The sequence below is a fragment of the Athene noctua genome, chromosome 3 (genome assembly GCF_965140245.1).
Source record: "Athene noctua chromosome 3, bAthNoc1.hap1.1, whole genome shotgun sequence".
Classification (NCBI taxonomy): Eukaryota; Metazoa; Chordata; class Aves; order Strigiformes; family Strigidae; genus Athene; species Athene noctua.
Genome location: NC_134039.1, coordinates 15534964 through 15554226, shown reverse-complemented (window position 1 = coordinate 15554226; position 19263 = coordinate 15534964). Strand labels below are relative to the sequence as shown.

At 41.7% G+C, this 19263-nt stretch overlaps 1 protein-coding gene across 1 annotated transcript; it reads right to left on the bottom strand.

The window, feature by feature from the left end:
• Nucleotides 1-357: 357 nt before the first annotated feature.
• YARS2 (tyrosyl-tRNA synthetase 2) lies at nt 358-6841 on the bottom strand. Its single transcript, XM_074902055.1, has 5 exons — nt 6044-6841; nt 4922-5089; nt 2164-2319; nt 1685-1855; nt 358-1223 (listed from the first exon to the last, which is right to left on the bottom strand). The coding sequence occupies exons 1-5, from the start codon at nt 6838-6840 to the stop codon at nt 1064-1066; spliced, it is 1452 nt and encodes a 483-aa protein (XP_074758156.1). The 5' UTR covers nt 6841; the 3' UTR covers nt 358-1063.
• Between the last annotated feature and the right edge of the window lie 12422 nt (nt 6842-19263).

The window sequence follows — 19263 nt, the reverse complement described above, 5'->3', positions numbered from 1 at the left end:
TCTCACATTCATGCTGTCTTTACAAGAAAATGAGGAGCTATGAGCTCAAATGTTGGCTAGGCCATAAGGAATAGGATCACTTTCTGCTCTTTCCATGAAGAAGTGCAGGTTTTACATGTTGCCCTAGTGGAAGAGTCTGACTTTTTTAATTGCAAAACCACTCTAGCTTCCTTCACATTTCCTGCTCCAGATACCCATGTGCTGCTGCTGACCCACAAATCCTAGGCATCTAAAATGACCTGCTTCAAATCTTCTGGTATAATATACTATCTTGCAACTAACAGAATTAGTACCAGGATATACCTTTGTCAAAGATTCTAGATAGCAGAGAGGCATCCATGTAATTCACAGGACTGAAGAAGCAGAGTGAACATCACCCACATTGTAAGTCACACTAAGCACGGAGAAGGCATAAAAGGCCAATTTAAGCTTTGAAAAGCTCTATACTCTCTCACATTTTAGAAAGTGAACTTGTGTATTACCACATTCAGGATGGAAAGCTTTTTTTCAATGTGCCCCCAGAGATAACCAATAAGCAGCTTAATCATTCTACTCATTTATTGTATTCTGCAGCTTCTTTCAAAGCCAACCTGTTCAGAAAAAAAATGTTGATCGTAGGTTGGTTGTCCTTACCCACTTATGCAGGTTTCTCTGTTAGGATGAAGTCAGCCGGGACAGCAGCACCCATCCCCTGTAACAAGTACTGGTTTCAAGTGTGCTTTTGCTCATCTTCCTGTGGATTATGCTGTAGAGTACCTGGCTGCTGTTCTACAACACAGAAGTCTGTTAAAGGAGGGGAAGAGCATTTCCATCTTTGGACTTTGAAATTTCATCTTCTTTTGCATATCCTCTTAGAAGTGGTGCTTTGAGTAAGAGTAAATATCTCTTTAGTGGTATTACTTAGCTGCCTTTATTTGAACTCTGTTGGTGTATTTTGAGAATGAAACTAAGGTATTGGGCAGTCTGTGAGCTGCATAGTAATGCACAGGATAGAAACATCTTCAAGTACATCTTCAAGCAACAGAGTTGAAATGATACATTGTTTTAGGGATACCTTCTGTTGTCAAAACTGCAGCCATTTTATAACATAGTAATTTTTCTTTCCAATCCTAAGCAGTGATACTCCATTCTTGAGAATATGCTGTCCGAGAATAAGAACAGTCTCAGGATCAGTTACTCGAATCCCATTTATTGAAACTCCACCATCTGTAATTTTCTGGTACCTTAAAAAAAAAAAAGAACAAAACAACAAACCAAAACCAACAACTTGTAATTGGAAGCAGCAGCTATTTATTGCTGTTAAGTACTGAAAGTTCAGTTAGGGGTTTTTTGGATGGATCCATAATGGAATAAATTCTAATTCTCTTGCACTTTCAGTCTGGGTCAAGTCACTGAAATTAACAGCTACTCCCACTCTGAGAAGTATAAGGAAACTAAGGCTGTCACCTTAGACTGCCCCTTCATCAGGTGTAGATATTACAGCTAGGGTGCATGAGACTGCATTATCCTACACCTTCACTTCAAATGGATTGAGGCCACCTGCTCCGCCCTTCTTTAATGCTGGTATGTAGATGCTAGCCTGTTTCTACTTGATTTGGCTGTTCTCATCATTTAACTTCCGTAAGCACGCCACTACAACCAGGTTTAAGCAAGGTACTGCCAAACAGCACAGGTGATAACATACCCACTAGGTCCATCTGGAATGGCATTTGCTTTTCGACACAAGTCAAGAATATTCATTCCAGGTTCAAGCATCAATTCAGCTGAAGGAGTTTGTCTAAAAAGTTCCTGTAACTCTTGGTCAGACATAGCTTCCAATGCCTCCACACTGCTGTAATAAAGGGCCTTAGTGCACCTGTGAGAACAAAGATCATTCAAAATACACTTCTAGTCTCATCTTCACACAAAGTGCTATTCAACTAATCAAATTTCCCTCCCCAATTTCTGAGTGTCCACACAGTAACAGAAGTACTTAAAGTACATCCCAGGTTTTTTTCTATCATAACCCACTACACTTATTTTTTTAAGTCTACAGAATTACTTCATTTTTATATATTTGTACAGCTAGGCAACAATTAACTACATGAAAACAGTCCCTGAAAAGCTATGGATAATTACATTGAATAAATCTGAAAGAAAACTGCTCAACAAATCAAACTTCACCTCTTAGCAGATTCTAGCCCCTCTCTACCATGAACAAGCTTGGTTACTTCTGCAGCAAGTCGCTTCTGAGGGCCCCATTTTTCAGGTTCTTTAGCATGCATTTCCATGATGTGGTCGATCTCCTCAAGAGGAATGAAGGTGAAGAGTTTCAAGTATCTACGAGCAGGGAATAAAATACTTTGTCTATACAGCCATCATTATAGATTTCCCACCTTCGTCATTCAAACTTCTTAACTACGCTAAAATGATTCTTAGTCAATTTAAGAAATTGGTATTACAGATACTCTCTTCTTTCAAACAACTCTTAAGCTGAAGCATGTGAGCAAAACTAACCTGGATAACTCATGTTTTATTTAATATTCTGCCCAGGGTGATGTCTTCAGACATAAGATAGTGTCAGATGCTTTTATGAAGCTTGCATCGCAATCAACAACTTGGTTTTTTCTTGAAATATTTACAGGATTTATTGCAATTGTGTGTCAACTAACAAGGTTTTTACTATGTTCTTAGTAGTTGCACAATACACTAATGCAAAATACCACTGCCAGTCTGTGGTGATCGTGGGACAAACAACTGCTATGTATTGACAAGTATCTCAACAAGATTATTTAGGATAATCAAGAATTTAAAGATATGTATCTAAGCATACCCTTTACAACAAAGTCCATTTCAATGGACTTGCAGTACCATGAAATGCAGTGTATTTAAAAAAAGGTACCTTTACTGTTAAAAGTCTGAATGCGTGAAATATTTTAATGTTAAATACCCACATAGGGATCTTTTCAGTCTGGAAAGTGCTGTGGATGCAGAACCTAGATTTGAGGTATCAGGGAATAAATATTTAAAGAGGCAACCAAGTTATGAGACAGGTCACAATATGAAATGGAAGTACCTGTCTGAGGCTTATGAAGATTCAGATTTGGCAGTGATACTGAAATTTAAAGAAAAACAGATTTAAAAGAGATAATATTCCAACTTACCACAGTTAATGGAATACCCTGAATAAAGCTACTGGCTATTTATTTTCAGCCATGACACTGGCACACCAGCATGGAGGCTAGCCACCAATGAGGAAAACCTGTCAAATGTATTTCTCTTATTTTTCTGACCCTTTCATGTTCTTACTATATAATTTTAGTATTTTTACACTAGTCAGTAAGAATACGAATTTTGTGTGGTTGATATGGATTCAGAGACAGCACTGTGAGTCCAATACCATGTTTTGCTCATTGGAATTGCTCCAATTAATAATCAGAATTTTGTCTTTGTACATGCTACAACTTTAAGCAGTAGTTGGACTACTTCTGAGTTTTGGTGCATTACAGTCTCATCTGCTTTACAGATCAATCCACTTGCCATTATAACTGTAAGCAGAAATCTTTGCTTCCGCATTCCAAGATGAAAAATACAAACAGTTAACTTCAATGAAACCCTCAAACAGTAGAGTCAGAATGATGCAAATTGTTCTCTATTTGCAATTTTCAAAAAGATCCACTAAAATTTCTGTGCAAGTTATATGAAAAGAACATCAAACAGCCTTAAGGTTTCACCATGTTAGTACTTATTGGTCATTTACATAACAAACACTCCTCTCATCAGCTAAACATTTTTAATTAATGCTTAATTGTATGTGTTATGGTACATGGATAGGAACAGATTGTATGTTTGTCCAGAGGTGGGCATGACACATTTTTACCACAGTTACACTACTGAACTATAGCCTAGGGTGCTAACTACTAGCTCTGAAGAGGTATATGCAACTAGGAATTTGACCAGGTATGTGAATTTTGTTCATTCTGGCTTTCTCCTCTGACTTGTATTTTCAACAATGACTTCAAACTCTTGCCTGTAAACCTCTACCTTATAAATTCCTTGTATACTACCTTATATACTGCCTGCCATGAGCTTAAAATGGTTTAAATTTCTCCCCCTTTTAACTGCACTACTACCACAATGTATCTGTTTCCTAGGTGTGTTTTTATGGTCTCCAAAGTGGGGTGCCAGCATCCCAGGATGTATGAAAGATGATCCACTGGAGTGCTTGAAGAAAATATTAGAACTTCAGTAGTACACTTATATAATCTATAAAAAAATAAATATACATGTATTGGGAGTGAATGCTCAATTTTTTTTACTGATAGGGGCGTGTGATCAAAAAAATTTGGAGACCACCAATCTAGAGTTAATACAATCATAAATATGAACTTGGCTTTTTCTTAACAAGGCACCATTTCAATTTGCTTAGGGATATGCAGTTTTTAATGTGATGCAGTTTTAGAAACTGAACTTTATGTGTTTGTTTACAATCAGTTAAGTAGCTTCTTGCAATTAGAACGTGGTGTTCCTGAATACCTCATATTAAGTAAAAACTTGTAGTAAATAATATCTGTTAAACTACAGTTGCTTATTAATCAGCAGGAGATATTTCATTTGATACTGTGATGTTACAGTACTTAAACTAACATACCTCATAAGACAAAGTCACCCCACCAGCAGAACAAAATGTGTTATGCTTTACTTGTTGTTCATCTACATTCTAATGTTATGATGTATATGCCAGCATATGGAGACAGGTTCCACTACTGTGTATACTTAGGAGTCAGTCATGCCTGTTTATTTAACGAACTTACAGTTATAATTAACAGATACTTCTACATGGAGTTTGTGTTGCACATATACCCACAAAACAGTTACAGAGAACAGTTAGGATCAGGTTTTATAAACAATGGCAAAAAAAGATGGAAGAAAAACTACTTACTTTTCAACTATGTTATCATGTTGTCTGACAAAAAATTGATATAGCTCAAATGGAGAAGTCTTATCTCTGTTCAGCCAAACTGCATTGCCAGCTGTCTTTCCCAGTTTATCTCCAGTAGTACTGGTAATAAGAGGTACAGTAATTCCAAACACATCTGTTCCGGTCATCCTGAGAAAGAGATGATTAACTGCATGTTAAAAAAAAAAATACATTAAAAAATCACATCTTGGTAAAATATTAGTATTCTATACGTTTCTATCCCTGACATAAAGCAGTTAAATGGGGGGGTGTGACAGAACACTGTTTTGTGAGGGGTACTTTAAGAAACAACCAAAACCTCGAACATAAAAATGTAAGTTCTTTTGTGTGTAACAGTTTACGTACTTTAAATAAGAGTACTTTCATGAGCAACAGCACTAGCAAATTCAAGTGTCCTGAACATTCTGTGTTCTGCTCTGAGTACTAACTGAAGCTGCCTGTGTGGCTGGGACGTTTGTAAGGCTTTTCTTCTGTGCTGATTCTCTGGTGTCTTGTAATAGCCAGCACGTACTGAAGTAGAGGCGTTGACATGTGCTCACTGATTTGCTTGCATACTTATGGGAATTTTGTAAGACTCACACTGAATTTGGTGGCTAGGTAAAAGCTCATCATCATCAGGTTTAATTCTGAGCGAAGAAATGCAGCCACCTTTACCAATATACCCCATCTGCCTCTCCTTCGGTGTGACTGCACCAGAGTGCGTTTGCCAGCAGAACACTTATCTCGATTTTGTCCCACGTTTCAGGATACCTGATTTGGGTTCTCGGGCAAACACATTCACTAAAACAAGAGCCTGTCCCTTTTGTTGAAAATGGATTAGCGTTTCATGGAAAAAGGCTGAAAACCATGGCCAAAATGTACGCACGTGCCAGGCTCGTGGTCAGAGCAACGAATTATTCTCCTCAAACCCCAGAGTTTCGCCTAATGCCCGCCCTCCCGGGGCCACGTCTGCTCCTGGTGCTTCAGTGGCTGCCAACGCGGCCTCGCACCGCGTTAGGACCCGCGACGCCCGGCGCACCGCCACCGCTGCCCGCCCGGGGGCCGAACGGGGGGCCCCGCGGTGCCCGCCCGGCCCCTCCGTACTTGGTGACGAGCTCGTAGCCGGACATGATGTTGCCCATCTGGTCGGCGCCGCCCAGCTGGATGCGGCAGCCGTGGTGCCGGTGGAGGTGGAGGAAGTCGTAGGCCTGCAGCGCCGGGTACAGGAACTCGGCCAGGCTCATGCCCTCGGGGCTGCGCAGCCGCGCCTGGCAGCTCTGCCGGCTCAGCAGCGTGCCCATGCGGAGCCGCCCGCCCGCCCCGCCGAGGAAGCCGAGCAGCGGCTGCCGGCCCAGCCAGCGGGCGTTGTCCAGCAGCGCGGCCTGCCCCAGCCGCCCTTCGCCCGCTCCCCAGAACAGCTCCCGGTGGTTCTCGAACAGCCGCCCCAGGCCGGCGCGCAGCCCCCGCGCGTGCGCCCGCACCCGCTCCGCCGGCAGCGGCTCCCGCGCCCGCTCCCGGCCGCTGGGGTCCCCCAGGCGCGCCGTGGCCCCGCCCACCACGGCGATGACGTTGTGGCCGGCGCGCTGGAAGTGGAGGAGCGCCATGACGGCCAGCAGGTGCCCGACGTGCAGCGAGTCGGCCGTGGGGTCGAAGCCGCAGTAGGCGGTGAGGGGCGGGCGGCCCGGCTCCAGCAGCCCCGGCAGCTGCTCCTCCGCGCTCTGCGCCGGGAACACCTCCTGGAAGAGGCCGCGCTCGCACTGCGCCGCCAGCAGCCCCCCGGCGCCCCGGGCCCGCCGCGGCTGCTCATGGGCTCGCCGCCGGAGCGGGAGCGGGGCCCGGCGCGGGCCGCCCCACAGCCCCGCCGCCCGGCCGCACCGCCGCCCCAGCGTGGGCGCCGCCATCTTGCCCCGGGGGACGCTGGGAGCGGGGCGGGGCGGTGGCGGCGGAGGGGCGCGTGCGCGGTTACCCGGCCGGGAGGTGTCGGGGGAGAGAGCTGCAGGCCCGTGCGCCGGCTGGTGGTTGCCCTGCGGGATATTAAAAAAGATGCGCACAGAAACGGGAGATGTTGGCTCCTCCTTCATTTTTTCCAGCCCTTCAACCCGAAATGCCGGGGCTTCAGACTGCTTCCTGGCCCAAGCACGTGTGTTGGAACGAGCCGCGTTCCTCAGGGGTCGGCGTCGGGACCAGAGCTGTTTAACATCTTGTTTGGCAGCACGGGCAGCGGGACTGAGTGCGCCCTCGGCGTGTTTGCCGATGACACCGAGCTGTGGGTGCGGTCAGCGCGCTGGAGGGAAGTCCAGGGGAGGCCACAAAGATGATCAGGGGCTGCAGCACCTCCCTGTGAGGACAGGCTGAGAGAGTTGGCGGTGTTCAGCTTGGAGAAGAGAAAGCTCCAGGGAGACCCGGTAGCGGCCTCCCAGCACTTAAAAGGAGCCACAGGAAAGATGGGAAGAGACTTTATCAGGGACTGTAGGTATAGGATGAGGGGTAACGGTTTTAAACTGAAAGAAGGTAGATTTAAATTAGATCTAAGGCAGAAATTCTTCCCTGTGAGGGTGGTGAGGCCCTGGCACAGGTTGCCCAGAGCAGCTGTGGCTGCCCCCTCCCTGGAAGGGTTCAAGGCCAGGCTGGACGGGGCTTTGGGCAACCTGGGCTAGTGGAAGGTGTCCCTGCTCATGGCAGGGGGTTGGGATTAGATAATCAAGGTCCCTTCCAACCCAAACCATTCTAGAAATTCTGTGAAACCAGGCCTTCAACTCTGAGTACGACATCTGGCAGAATGGATATCAGATGCTTAAATTAGTAACATTGGGGCTTTAGAACTTCACAAATTCCAAAATTTACAAATTTTATCAGCCTGAGCCTGTTTAAAACACTATCTTGGTGGGGTTTAATAGGAAATGGAATTCGGTGTCTTCAGATGTATTTTACTTGACCATGAATTTCCTTGTTCTACCCAGTTGTATTGTTAGTGGAAGTAAATCACTTCTGCAGGCACAGCAGCATGGAGAGGAGGCTTGCACCAGTCACCTGCCTCTTCAAGCAGCTGCCAGTCCAAGAAAATTTTCATGGTGTTATTTTTATAGCATTTTCCAGAACTGTTCACTCCTTTTGACTGACTTTCTGCTTCATTTTTACAAAATGATGAGTCTACTTCAATTTAGTGAGACTAGTGAAAGATACTGGAAAAACTTTGGAGATCCCATATGCTTAGTATATTTTGATGCTTTCCTAAAGCACTGCAGTAGGAGGAATTCAGTAGTAAAAAAAAAAAAGTTGTGAACACATTGTTGAATATGGAAAGTAATATTGAGATGTTTAGAGAAATTACATCTTTTTTTTAACAAGCCCTCCCCATCTTGAACAGTCCTGCTTTGTGTATTGATTACATAGGTAAGTATTGACAGGCTGTGTTTCAGAGGGGAGTATACATCATAAAAGAAGAGGTGTTTAGCTTGTCCAATTACTTGTGAGTTCACACAGCACAGAGACTATTAGAGATATGAACAGTGCTAAATAACGATACTAATACAAATCTGTCTTTGAATTTGTCACTTTAAGTTGGGGGGAGAGCATTTACATGTGCATAGTGGTCATAGGTCAATGTCTGGTTGTCCTGGTCAACTTTCTAATGCATCAAACTGATCTCCACATGACATACAGATATTGACAGGGTGGGTCCAAGGTGGTGTCAGAGGTGAAATGGAGTGTACAAGACTATGACTCACAGGAGAAATGGAAGGTATAAAAACATTAGTTTTGCCACTTGAAAGCTGTTATCATTGATGGGGAGAAAAAACCAAACTGGACTTGCAAAATGAGATGTTGTTTTCCGTGCTGAAGCAAATGTTCTCCTGTACAGGTTATTGTTACAAATCCAGTAATGAAGTAACTTCACAGGCATTCTTTATCACAGTAGATACGAATAGTGTGCAGTGTGAATAAGTCAGTGACTAACCATGGATTTTCCCTTTGATCTTTCCATCTGTTTTTCACCCATTAATCCGGTTTCAAAACCTTAACATTTTACAGCTCTGAGCTTACAATCAACATTTTAATATGTGTGTTTCCTCTCCTCCACCCCCAGAAAGGAGTGGTACCACCTTGTGTTCCTGCGCTGCCAAAATAATCACCCAGTCTCGTTGTGATGAAGCTCTAAACAGTTTTTGAAAGACACAGTCTGCAGCATGCTGCCTGGCAGTCTTTTTTGGTGGTGCTTAGGCTAGCAAGAATACTATCAAGTTAGCCAGACCCCTTAAGACTCTAGCTGTCAATAGCTGAAGAATTGTTAGTCTGTAAAACTATATGGCTCATAATGGTAACACTTTTATATACACAGAAGTAGAGGAAACAACAAGGATCAGGGATTTGAAGGGAAAATAAGGAAACTTAGAGGAGAGGTAGAGAGTAATCTAATTAGAAATAATATTCTTCAATGAAAATGTTTATTTTAAGGAAATGTAAACATTATATTTAGCTTTAGCTTTGCAGAAAAATGAATTAATTGTGCAAATACATATATTTTTCAGATCAAAGGCCTGATGTTCTTTACTGCAGCAAACCTTCCTGTCCTGAATGTTGGAACATTTTAAAGGATGTGAATATCAAGAGAATTTACTGTGTAAAAGAATCATCCAAACAAAATAAAGAAGTATGTTTATGTAATATTATTTCTTTATTGTCATAATGTAATTATATGTTTGGGGGCAGTTTATTTATAGTTGACTTACAAACATCAGTTCTTACCCTTCTGTATAGGAGAGGAAATATAGCAGATCATCACCTATGAGATGGTTCATTGTTCATACTCATATACAGCTGAAATGTTATGGCTTGCTTTCTGCCTTGGAAATCTTTACACTCAGTTACTTCTAAAGTCAGGAAAGGAACAAGTTGCATATTTTCGGATCTTGCACTGGGGAGGTCCAGCCTCCTGTTTAGCTATATCTGCATGGCAGAGCTCTTAAGTCCTCCCTGATTTTGCATCTGGATGCTTATTCTGGCTGTGCCTGCACTCTTATGATGGTGAGACCTGGGTACGTGTCTCGGCTGTTATATGCAGGAAACTCGGGCATAGGTGCTGAGGGGAGCTGTGGCATGCTTCATTAAGACTTCCAATATGAAGGAATATCTCCGTCCTGCATTGCACACACTTAACTTTTAATCCCTCAGAGTAAATGCAACATTCCTTTTTCTAAGTCTCAGATTCTCACATTTGAAGTATCTGATGAGTTTGGCTTCACTGTTTACAGATCTGTGCCAAACAAGGTATTTTCAGATACATTTTTCAGATACATCACAAGATATCACCCTCTCTTTACTGGAAAGAACAAGTATATTATGAGTTTGCAAAGAAGTATTTTTCCTTTCAGGAAAGTCCCACAATTATTTCACAGTATTTACTCAGATGTAATTTAAATAATTTGTGTATGACTTTGGTAAAATCTTTCTGAAGGAAAAGGTCTCAGTCTTGTTTCAGTCCCAAGTATCTGGTTAGTTCCCATGTTCTAGATTAAATTCTGCCCCTATACAGACAACCATGACCAAGTATTCAATGTCTTCTTTGCCTCAGTGTTTACTGCCAAGAGTTGCCCTCACGAATCCCATGTCCCTGAGACCAGTGGGAAGATGTGGAGCAATGAAGATTTACCCTCAGTAGAGTAGAATCTGGTTATGGGATATTTAAAGAAGTTGGATGTACACAAGACCATGGGACCTATCAAGAAGGTGACTGGCAGTACTTAGCATGGATTTGTGAAGGGGAAAACATGCCTGACTAACCTGACATCCTTTTACAATGAGATGACTGGATTGGTGGATGAGTAGAGAGCAGCAGATGTTTTTCATCTTGACTTTAACAAGACTTCCAACATCTCCCACAGCATCCTTATAGACCACTGGTGAAATATGGACTAAAAAGTGGACAGTGAGGTGGATTGACAACAACCTGAACTGCCAGACTTGAGGAGTTATGATCAGCAGGACAAAATCCAGCTGGAGTCCAGTTCCTGGTGGTATACGCCTGGGTTGGATAATGGGACCAGAACTGTTTAATATTGTCATTAATGGCCTGGATGATGAGTCAGAGTACCCCCTCAGGAAGTATGTAGAAGATCCAAAACTGAGAGGATTGGTTGGTACATCCGATGGTTCAGAGAGACCTCATCAGCTTGCAGAAATGGCAAAACAGGAATTTCATGAAGTTCAACGAAGGGAGGTGCAAAGCCTGTAGACCTGGGGAGGAATAAACCTATGCCCCAGTACAGGCTGGGACTGACTAGCTGGAAAGCAGCTTTTCAGAAAAGGACCTGGTGGATCTGATTAGGTTGACCGGGATGCAGCAATGTGCCCTGGAGGCAAAGGCCAGCTGCCTCCTGGGCTGTGTTAGGCAGGACATTGCCAGCAGGTTGAGAGAGGTGATCCTTCCCCTGTGCTCAGCACTGGCGAGGCTGTGGTTGGAATGCTGTGTCCAGTTCTGGCCTCCCCAGTATGAGAAAGATATGGACATAGGGTGAGTCCTGCTAAAGGCTGTGAAGATGGTTAAGTGATGGAAGCATTTCTCATATGAGAAGAGGCTCAGAGAGCTGAGACTGATCAGGCTGGAGAAGAGAAAGCTCAGGGGTGATTTAATCTATGTGTATAAATACCTGATGGGAGGGAGTAAAGAAGATAGTCAGGCACTTTTCAGTGGTGCCCAGTGATGGGACAAGAGGCACTGGGCACAATTTGAAATACAGGAAATTCCACTAAAATATAAGAAAAAGCCTTTCTGCTGTGATGGTGACAAGCACTGGAACAAGTTGCCCAGAGAGGTTGTGGAGCCTGCATCCTTGGAGATATTCAAAACCCGAGTGGACACAGCTCCAAGAGATCTGTTCTAGTTCATCTTGCCTCTGTACTGGAAACCTCCAGAGGTGTCTCCCAGCCTCAGCGATTCTGCGAGTGGCTGGTTTATTTGTTTGCTTTTAAGTTTCTTTTTTCTTTTAGGATCATCTAATGATTTAAAGAAAAACTTTGACTATCATGAGGTAGGTTTGCATCCTGTAGATTAGACTCCGGGTTGTATTACTAACAGGTATTTTTCAACATTCATTTAATAAAAGCATAGAATAGTTTGCTTTGATATGTGTCGTATTTCTGGTTTGCCTTGTTTATTTGTTGGGTTTTGTTTGTTTTTAAGAAGAACATTTTCATTAGATAGAAAGTTCACACAAATTATTTTTAATGAGCTTGATTTTTAGAGGCTTTTTAGCACACTACTAATGTACATCCTAGATTATTTAGTTTATATGATAAAAGGCCTGACAGATAATATAAAAATAGAAATATGAAATCAGAAAATTGTTTTTAAAAGTCTTTCATACTGTTTAATGGTGTGTGTTATACATCTGTCACTCAGTATTGTTTTCTTATTAGCAATCCAGAGGATTAACTGAAGATGTCTCAGGTAATGATGTCCAAATAAAATAATAGCAAATATGAAATGGACAAGTCATACTAATTTTTAGCTGCAGTTACAACTTTCTCTGAAATATGACCATGTCAGAGGAGTGGAAGAAACTAAACTGAGTGAGGTCATGACGTGCTAAACGTTAGACCAAGACATGAGCACTTTGATTACATAGATGGTGAGAAACAGTCTGTTGGAACAGAGACAGCTCACGCCATCTTGGAAGTGGAAAAAATACAGTGATTGCATCAGATTACTTCTCTGAAATCTCTGAGATGCTGCATCTTGTTAGCATCCCTCCCTTTGTAGGAAGTTAGTTCAGTGACAGTTCTCATTTTTGCCAGTTGTTCCTTGTTCATGTCTCCTGTACTTCTGCTTTCATTTCAGGGGGGCGGTCTGTGGCTGCTGCCGATGGTGGATCAGCATAAAGCTCCACAACATCAACACCAGCTTTTAGGATCCAGTGCCCCCTGGCCCCCCAGTATATTCAGTGGTGTTGGGATAATTACTTTGTGATGGCAGCCACTCTGGTTGTGCCCACTCCCCTCCAGAAACACACCTCATACCAGTCCCTTTGCCACCTCTTTTCTTATTATTGCTTCTGCTGTGCTCTACAGGGATTTGTTTCTGTCTGTGGCTTAGGGGTGGGAAAAGCATTTGCTTTCGATGTTCCTCTAAGATGTAGTCATGCCTCGATGTGCGGTGTCTGTAGCCATGAAGGCAGTGATTTTTTTGTGCAGTCCTCATTCCTTCTGCAGTTTCTCTTCTCTTGGATTTGTCAGAGGATTTCAGTGAGGATTTTTCTTTTTCCTGTATTGGGGGTTCCTACGCTCCCTCACATTTATTTTATTTTATTTGATCATCTTCTTTTTCACTATATTTTTAAAATATTTTTTTATCCTGTAATCCTTGTCAGCTGTAAAGTAACTAGTTCCCTGTTTCCTTGTCTCTCCACTCAGGGGTATTTGGTGCTTGTGTGTCCTTCCCCCTTCTCCCCTTTTTCTCTGGTGTAATACATTGTTTAATTTTATTTCTTATTCATGGGCCTCTTTATATGTCCTCTGATAGCTGCATGCCTGTTTTTAATTGGTCTTTGTGCCATGTTGATCATGTTTTAGATTTAAATTTGTTCTTTGTCCTTGAAGCACCAGACCAATTAATGTGGAATATGCTTTCATATTTTTCCAGGCTGAATCATTTTGCTCTAAATGAGCCAGGGGTTTACAGACTGTGGTGCTGACAGATGCTTTTGTCCTTGCCTTTAGAATCCCTCAACTGCAGTTTTGGTACTGGGATTTTCTAGGGTGACCTCAAACCCAGAATGAACTACAAAAATCCTCTTGATTTTTAAAATATCATTGTAAGAATGCTATTATTTGTGGCTTGTTAGCTTTCAGCAATTACTCTTTTTACACAGCCTCTTTAGAATGAGATCATCAAGGTGTTTTGCATGGGATTAAATTGAAGATTATGTCACTTTAAGAAAGATAAATTTGTTTGCAGTTTTCAACATGTGTCCTCTGACTGTGTTCCCTTTGGAGATGGTAAGAGCACACCATCACAAACCAAATGGCAGGGCCCATGCCATGATAGTACTTCGTACTTATGTTGGACTGAATGTTGCTATGACTGGGCATGTATTTGTTTCCCTCACACGAGGTACATGCAGGTCTTGGACAAACCTCTGTTCTTCATTTCACCCTTTCCCTCTGTTACATGGTATGAAAACGTGTAGGCTCTGTGTTTAGTGTGGAAACTGAGAAGGCAGCAGCAGAAAGAAGATTTTGATACAGGGTAGCACAGTGAAGTATGTGTGCATGCATGCACGCTGAAGAGTGGCTCTAATTTCCAAGGACATGCCACCCTTTGCACAATGTAGGTATGACTAAGCAGTGCTGCAGGCATCCTGTAAGAGGACCTTTACTGAGCTAAATGCTATATGTAAAAATAACATGATAGTATCCTAAGTCCAAAATCTCTTCATTCTCTACAAACTGTCATGCACAGGCTTAATTTTCCAATAAGACAAAGTCTTGGGAAGAAAGTTGTGCATCTCCTGTTTAAACTGCAGCAGCTTTCCCTGGGTCATGCAGAAACCCATCAGAAATGTAATCACATCCCAGTCTGATGCTTTAAGTGCATGCCCATCACTTCTGGCAAAGATGGAGCAAGAACTTGTTTAGAACTTTGCAAAGAATGCTAGACTGCAGAAAGGACTCATTTTCTTCCAGACAATGTTGTTAGACTGCATCTAACTCACTGCTTAATACTAGAACTTACCTATCAGAGACTATGTACATGTCAGATGCTGGCCTTTTAAATCACTGAATTATGTATCTTTTTATGTGTAACAGTATAATGTATAATTTTTAAAAAGTGTCATGCTATGTTAATGACACTGAAATTTCAGTAGTCACACAGTGTGTATATGTACATAGTATCTTTTTTCCCCCCAAGATTACAGCTTGGTATCACTTGCTAACAAAATATTTGCCTGTGGCCTTACTGAGAAAATTTTCACTACTATTTCACCCCCCTGCCATGCTGTAACTGTCAAATTATTTGTTCTAAGAACCATTCACTTAAAAGAGTAAGACAAAACCTAGGGTGATCTCTCTTGACTGTATTATGGGATACCAGTAATGTAACCAGGGAAAGTAGGAAGTGTTAAGGACTTAATCCCATTAGACAATAGACTAAGCCTAAGCAGAAGAAATGTGGATACAGTTAGAGAAGATTAAGATGCTTAGCCTCTTTATCAAGTTTTGTGTGTGATTGTCTTCCTATAAATCATAAGGCAATTTATCTTAGCCTTGTAAACAAATGATTTTTGCAGGCATTTTGCAAGCATTTTTACAAAAAAATACAGAACTGATAGTAAAGGCTTAGCCTTTCTTGTGATGAACAGCATAGCCATGAAAAGATAATTATTTTCATGATGATTGTACTTAGATTAGAACAAGAACTAACAAGAGCTAATAATGAGAATAATAATGTTATTTTTTCCAATTGAGTTGTTCAAGGATGAGTCCTTTTTCCCAGCTATCTGATTTTGGATTCTGGATGGTGCTGACGCTGAAGGGAAGGAGGAAACCATTCTGCTTTCAGACTATAAAAACATATGTGAAAGCTGAAACTCCCTCTGCTTGCCAATGCAGGTATATAAGCATTCTGGTGGGTTAAAGAAAATTACTTGGAGAGTTCAAGGAACTTCTGTGTGAAATAAAAGGCTATTAGGAAAGGCTAGTATCTCTGTGGAGACTGGTAAGCACCCACACAGTTCTCTCTGGTCAGTAATTGATGACGCTCCCCATGGTAAGCACCCCTCCACCCATGTTTTCCTCCTTGTTCTTTGCTGGGTCCATGGACCTTTTGCCTTTCTTATTCTCAAGTAGATGTAGATATAATCAAGTTCAACCACTACAGCACTGTGGGATCTAATTCTCAAAAGAAGGTAACATTTCCTGTAAACCACAATTGTCTCTATAGCAATTTAATTTTAAATCGCCCAGAGGCCTTGGAAACTATTAAAAGAATTTCCCAGAAGGATTACTTAATTGGATTAATTTTGAAGTTACTTATTAGTGGTAACATTGTCCTTTTGTCCCACCAGCAAGACTGCCAGGCTCAGTGAGGACTGTGCAACTGACACATCATGACTGGGGAGGTTACTTAAATTTTCACTACGTGCTTGAGTTTTCATGTAGTATTTGATTCATATTCTTCTTGAAGAGAACAGTCTCATTCCATTGCAAAGTATCATTATTAAATGTAACTAAATTTAAAATTCTGCTTTGATCTATGCCAGCATTTATTAGCTTGTTATGGAGCACAAGGAATTCCTTGTCTCTACTCTCCTCCCAACAAAGTGAAGTTATACTGGAGTTAGCCACGAGGTGGCAATACAAGAGCTTGATATGCTAAATTTTGCCTGTATTGGTAGCATTCACTCGGGTTAGGCTTCAGGGTATTAGCTAAGTAAATATATTTGCAGTCTTACTGCAGAGTTTGACTCCGTTTGCCAGTATGTAATGTGTGCTCCACATCTGCATAATTGACTTCATGCAAAAGCCAAGGAAGACTAAGTTGATATTCTGGATCAATAATTCATGCCTTTTATTTTGCTAATAATTGATATCTAGATTTAAGTGACTCAGTAGTCAACAAGAGATGTTATGCGAGGAACTCAGCTGCTGTTAAAAGCAAAATATCTTAGGAAGGGGGATGCACTGGAGACATACAGCTGTCCCACTGTGAATCTTCTCCTGGCTTTAACTCCTGACTTTCCCGAGGTCCAAAGGAACCTGGACACCTTGTACATGTGGATTTCCCAGAGAGCTGATTGCTTCACTCCATTAAAGTCTGCTTCTGTCATCCAGGTTTTTGATTCACTTTTTGGGATGGCTGATGCTTGTTCTCCTGCATTATAAGAGCATTCAACAGTGAATCAAAAGTGGTGTCAGTTGGAAATAGTTCATTTCCAGCCTTTTTCATCCTTTCTTGTAATTAAAAGTATTTGTGTTGTTTGCAGGCATAGGGAAAGTAGTAATCTCTGTTTTTTACACTAACTTTCAAGGACTAGTTTTCCACCCACTGTAATGGAGAAATGATTTTAAGACATTTTCTATTTTGACGTTACTTCTTTCAGAAGAAGTCAAAGGTACAGCTTTTCAGAAAGGTTTTTTTGTTTGGTTTGGGTTTGTTTTTTTTTTTCCTCATTCATATAAGGTAGACTAAAATACTTCTAGCATAAGAAACAGATTGTGGGCTTGGCAGATGTCTCATGTCACTATATTCACCACACAATTTGGACATGGGGAAGTTATTATGGATATGCATTTTGTTATTTTGCACAAAAGTGATAACAGCCTGCTGCTGTCTTCTCTTGACATGGTACCAGTTTTCCTCTGAGCACTTTATGGGAAATCTTATTTTCAACCAGACATTGTGAAGTCAGTGTGTTAGCAAATACATCTTTGAAATACATGCAAGTAAATAAATAGCAATGTAAAGGAGAGGAACACAGTAGGAAGCCTTGAAAAAGTAAATAACTTTTGAGATGTGAACTTCTATCATGAGGATTTGAGATTAAATTCTGCCTCTGAGCTGGGCGTTCCAGCTGTTGGATCTGCTGTGGGCATGTGTGCTGAGACTGCCATGTATTTTGAATAACATAGAGCTACTTCTTCAAGCCCATTGATGGCCCATGTCAGTTCAAACACCTTTCCAGAACAGGGGCATTGGCACACACGTGCCCTTGTCCTCTCAGAATTCAAGATTCACAATTTCTAAGGCTTGAAGGAAACAGATGGCTGGTCTGCCCTCTGCACGATACTGACAGTGGGACTTAACATTTAACACAAATGAGGACCTGTATCTGGCAGAGCCACATACTTCTGAAAGGCACCTGGGCTGTGGTGTATCTCTAACCCTATCTGTTAACATCAAGATGCCTGCTTAGGCAGTTGATAAACAAACAGTCATCAAAGCTGGTAACAGCAGATTTCTTCAGGGAAAACGTGCGTGATTGCTCATGCTTCTGTTTATGGGGATGGTTTGCATGCACGCAACAGCTTTCTTGTTTACATACTGCACAGCCTGCAGCCACACAAACCTCAGGCTGTGCTCTTGGCAGGTTACATAAAATAATCTTTAAAAAGCTGGCTGGTGTTTGAAGAACTGAAAGTGAGCTTTTGGACATGATGTTTGAGGAACATCTCATGTGGCTACTACTTTTTTCCTTACAGCTTTCTCCAGTTACATTCACCAGCTTGTGGATAAGGTGTTAGATATAAGCTTTGATGTGAGCCATTTCTCAGAGGTCACATGTAACTGGCTGTATGAGCAGACGCCTAACTCAACTCAGTGTTGATTATAATTGATAAGATAGTATTTCTGTCCACCTGAATTATTTTATAGTGTCAAATGATGAAGATAATGTCACACTTTTATTAATCCATGTTTTTTGGACATTACCCTGACAACTGTGACTGTACAGAATAGCATGAATGTCTAGGAAGGGAGAATGAAAAAGGGAAGAGAGAAGCAGGGTATGACCACTGGACTGGAAGCACAATGCTAAGGAGAGAGACTACACACCACAGACAATGCCCGCTACACACCACAGACAATGCCCGATGTTCTGTATAGTAAATTCTCCTCTGTGAATGCGCATTTTTAGCGTACTGCTTCCTGTAGCAGACACTTTTTTCTTCCCTAAATTTTGGTGCTCATTAGCATGAGTAGGGTATGAAAAAGTCAGAGAAGAGGAAAGGATCTAAGCATTTGGGGCAGCCACAGAAAGTTTTACTGAAATATTTCTGCTTATCTTGCCAGAAAACTTCCTGGAATCTCTAAAATATTCCTGGGCTGTACTAAGGTGTTTCAGTGGGGCTTCGGATGGGGCTTGGGGCAGTGGGAGTGAAGTGCTTTCCAAGCTCTATACAGACCAACAAATGTAATTCTACCTGTGTTTCTCCAGTCTTCTGTCCATCTGTTCTGCATCTGTTGAGCTGCGAGTCAGCTTTTAGTGAAGTCAGCAGATGTGTTTTAATTGACCTTAAATAGCAACATCCAAACAAATCGTGCTGAAACTTAGCTTGTGTTTATCTGATATCAGAGGATGTTGTGCTGCTTTGACTCAACACATTAAAACATACAGTGAGATGGAGATCTCGTTTAAGATACAGTATAGATGATAAAATATTCCTTACTCCCTCCAACACCCTTTTCTCTTCCTTGTTTTTACACCTCAAAATGTGGTTTTCAAACTCTAAACAAACTAGAGTTTTCTAACTGAGTAAACTTTAATTGCATGTCTTCATATTTCCATGAGACACTTGGAACATTTTGCAACACTTGGCATCTGTATGTA

Bases quoted from the DNA above. Each gene is read 5' to 3' on its own strand.
- YARS2 (XM_074902055.1), bottom strand. From the start codon at position 6,840: ATGGCGGCGCCCACGCTGGGGCGGCGGTGCGGCCGGGCGGCGGGGCTG. The intron at 5,090-6,043 runs GTACGGAGGGGC...TCTCTTTCTCAG, and splicing joins GGCTACGAGCTCGTCACCAA to GATGACCGGAACAGATGTGT. The intron at 1,224-1,684 runs GTATGTTATCAC...TTTTTTTTTAAG, and splicing joins ATTCCAGATGGACCTAGTGG to GTACCAGAAAATTACAGATG.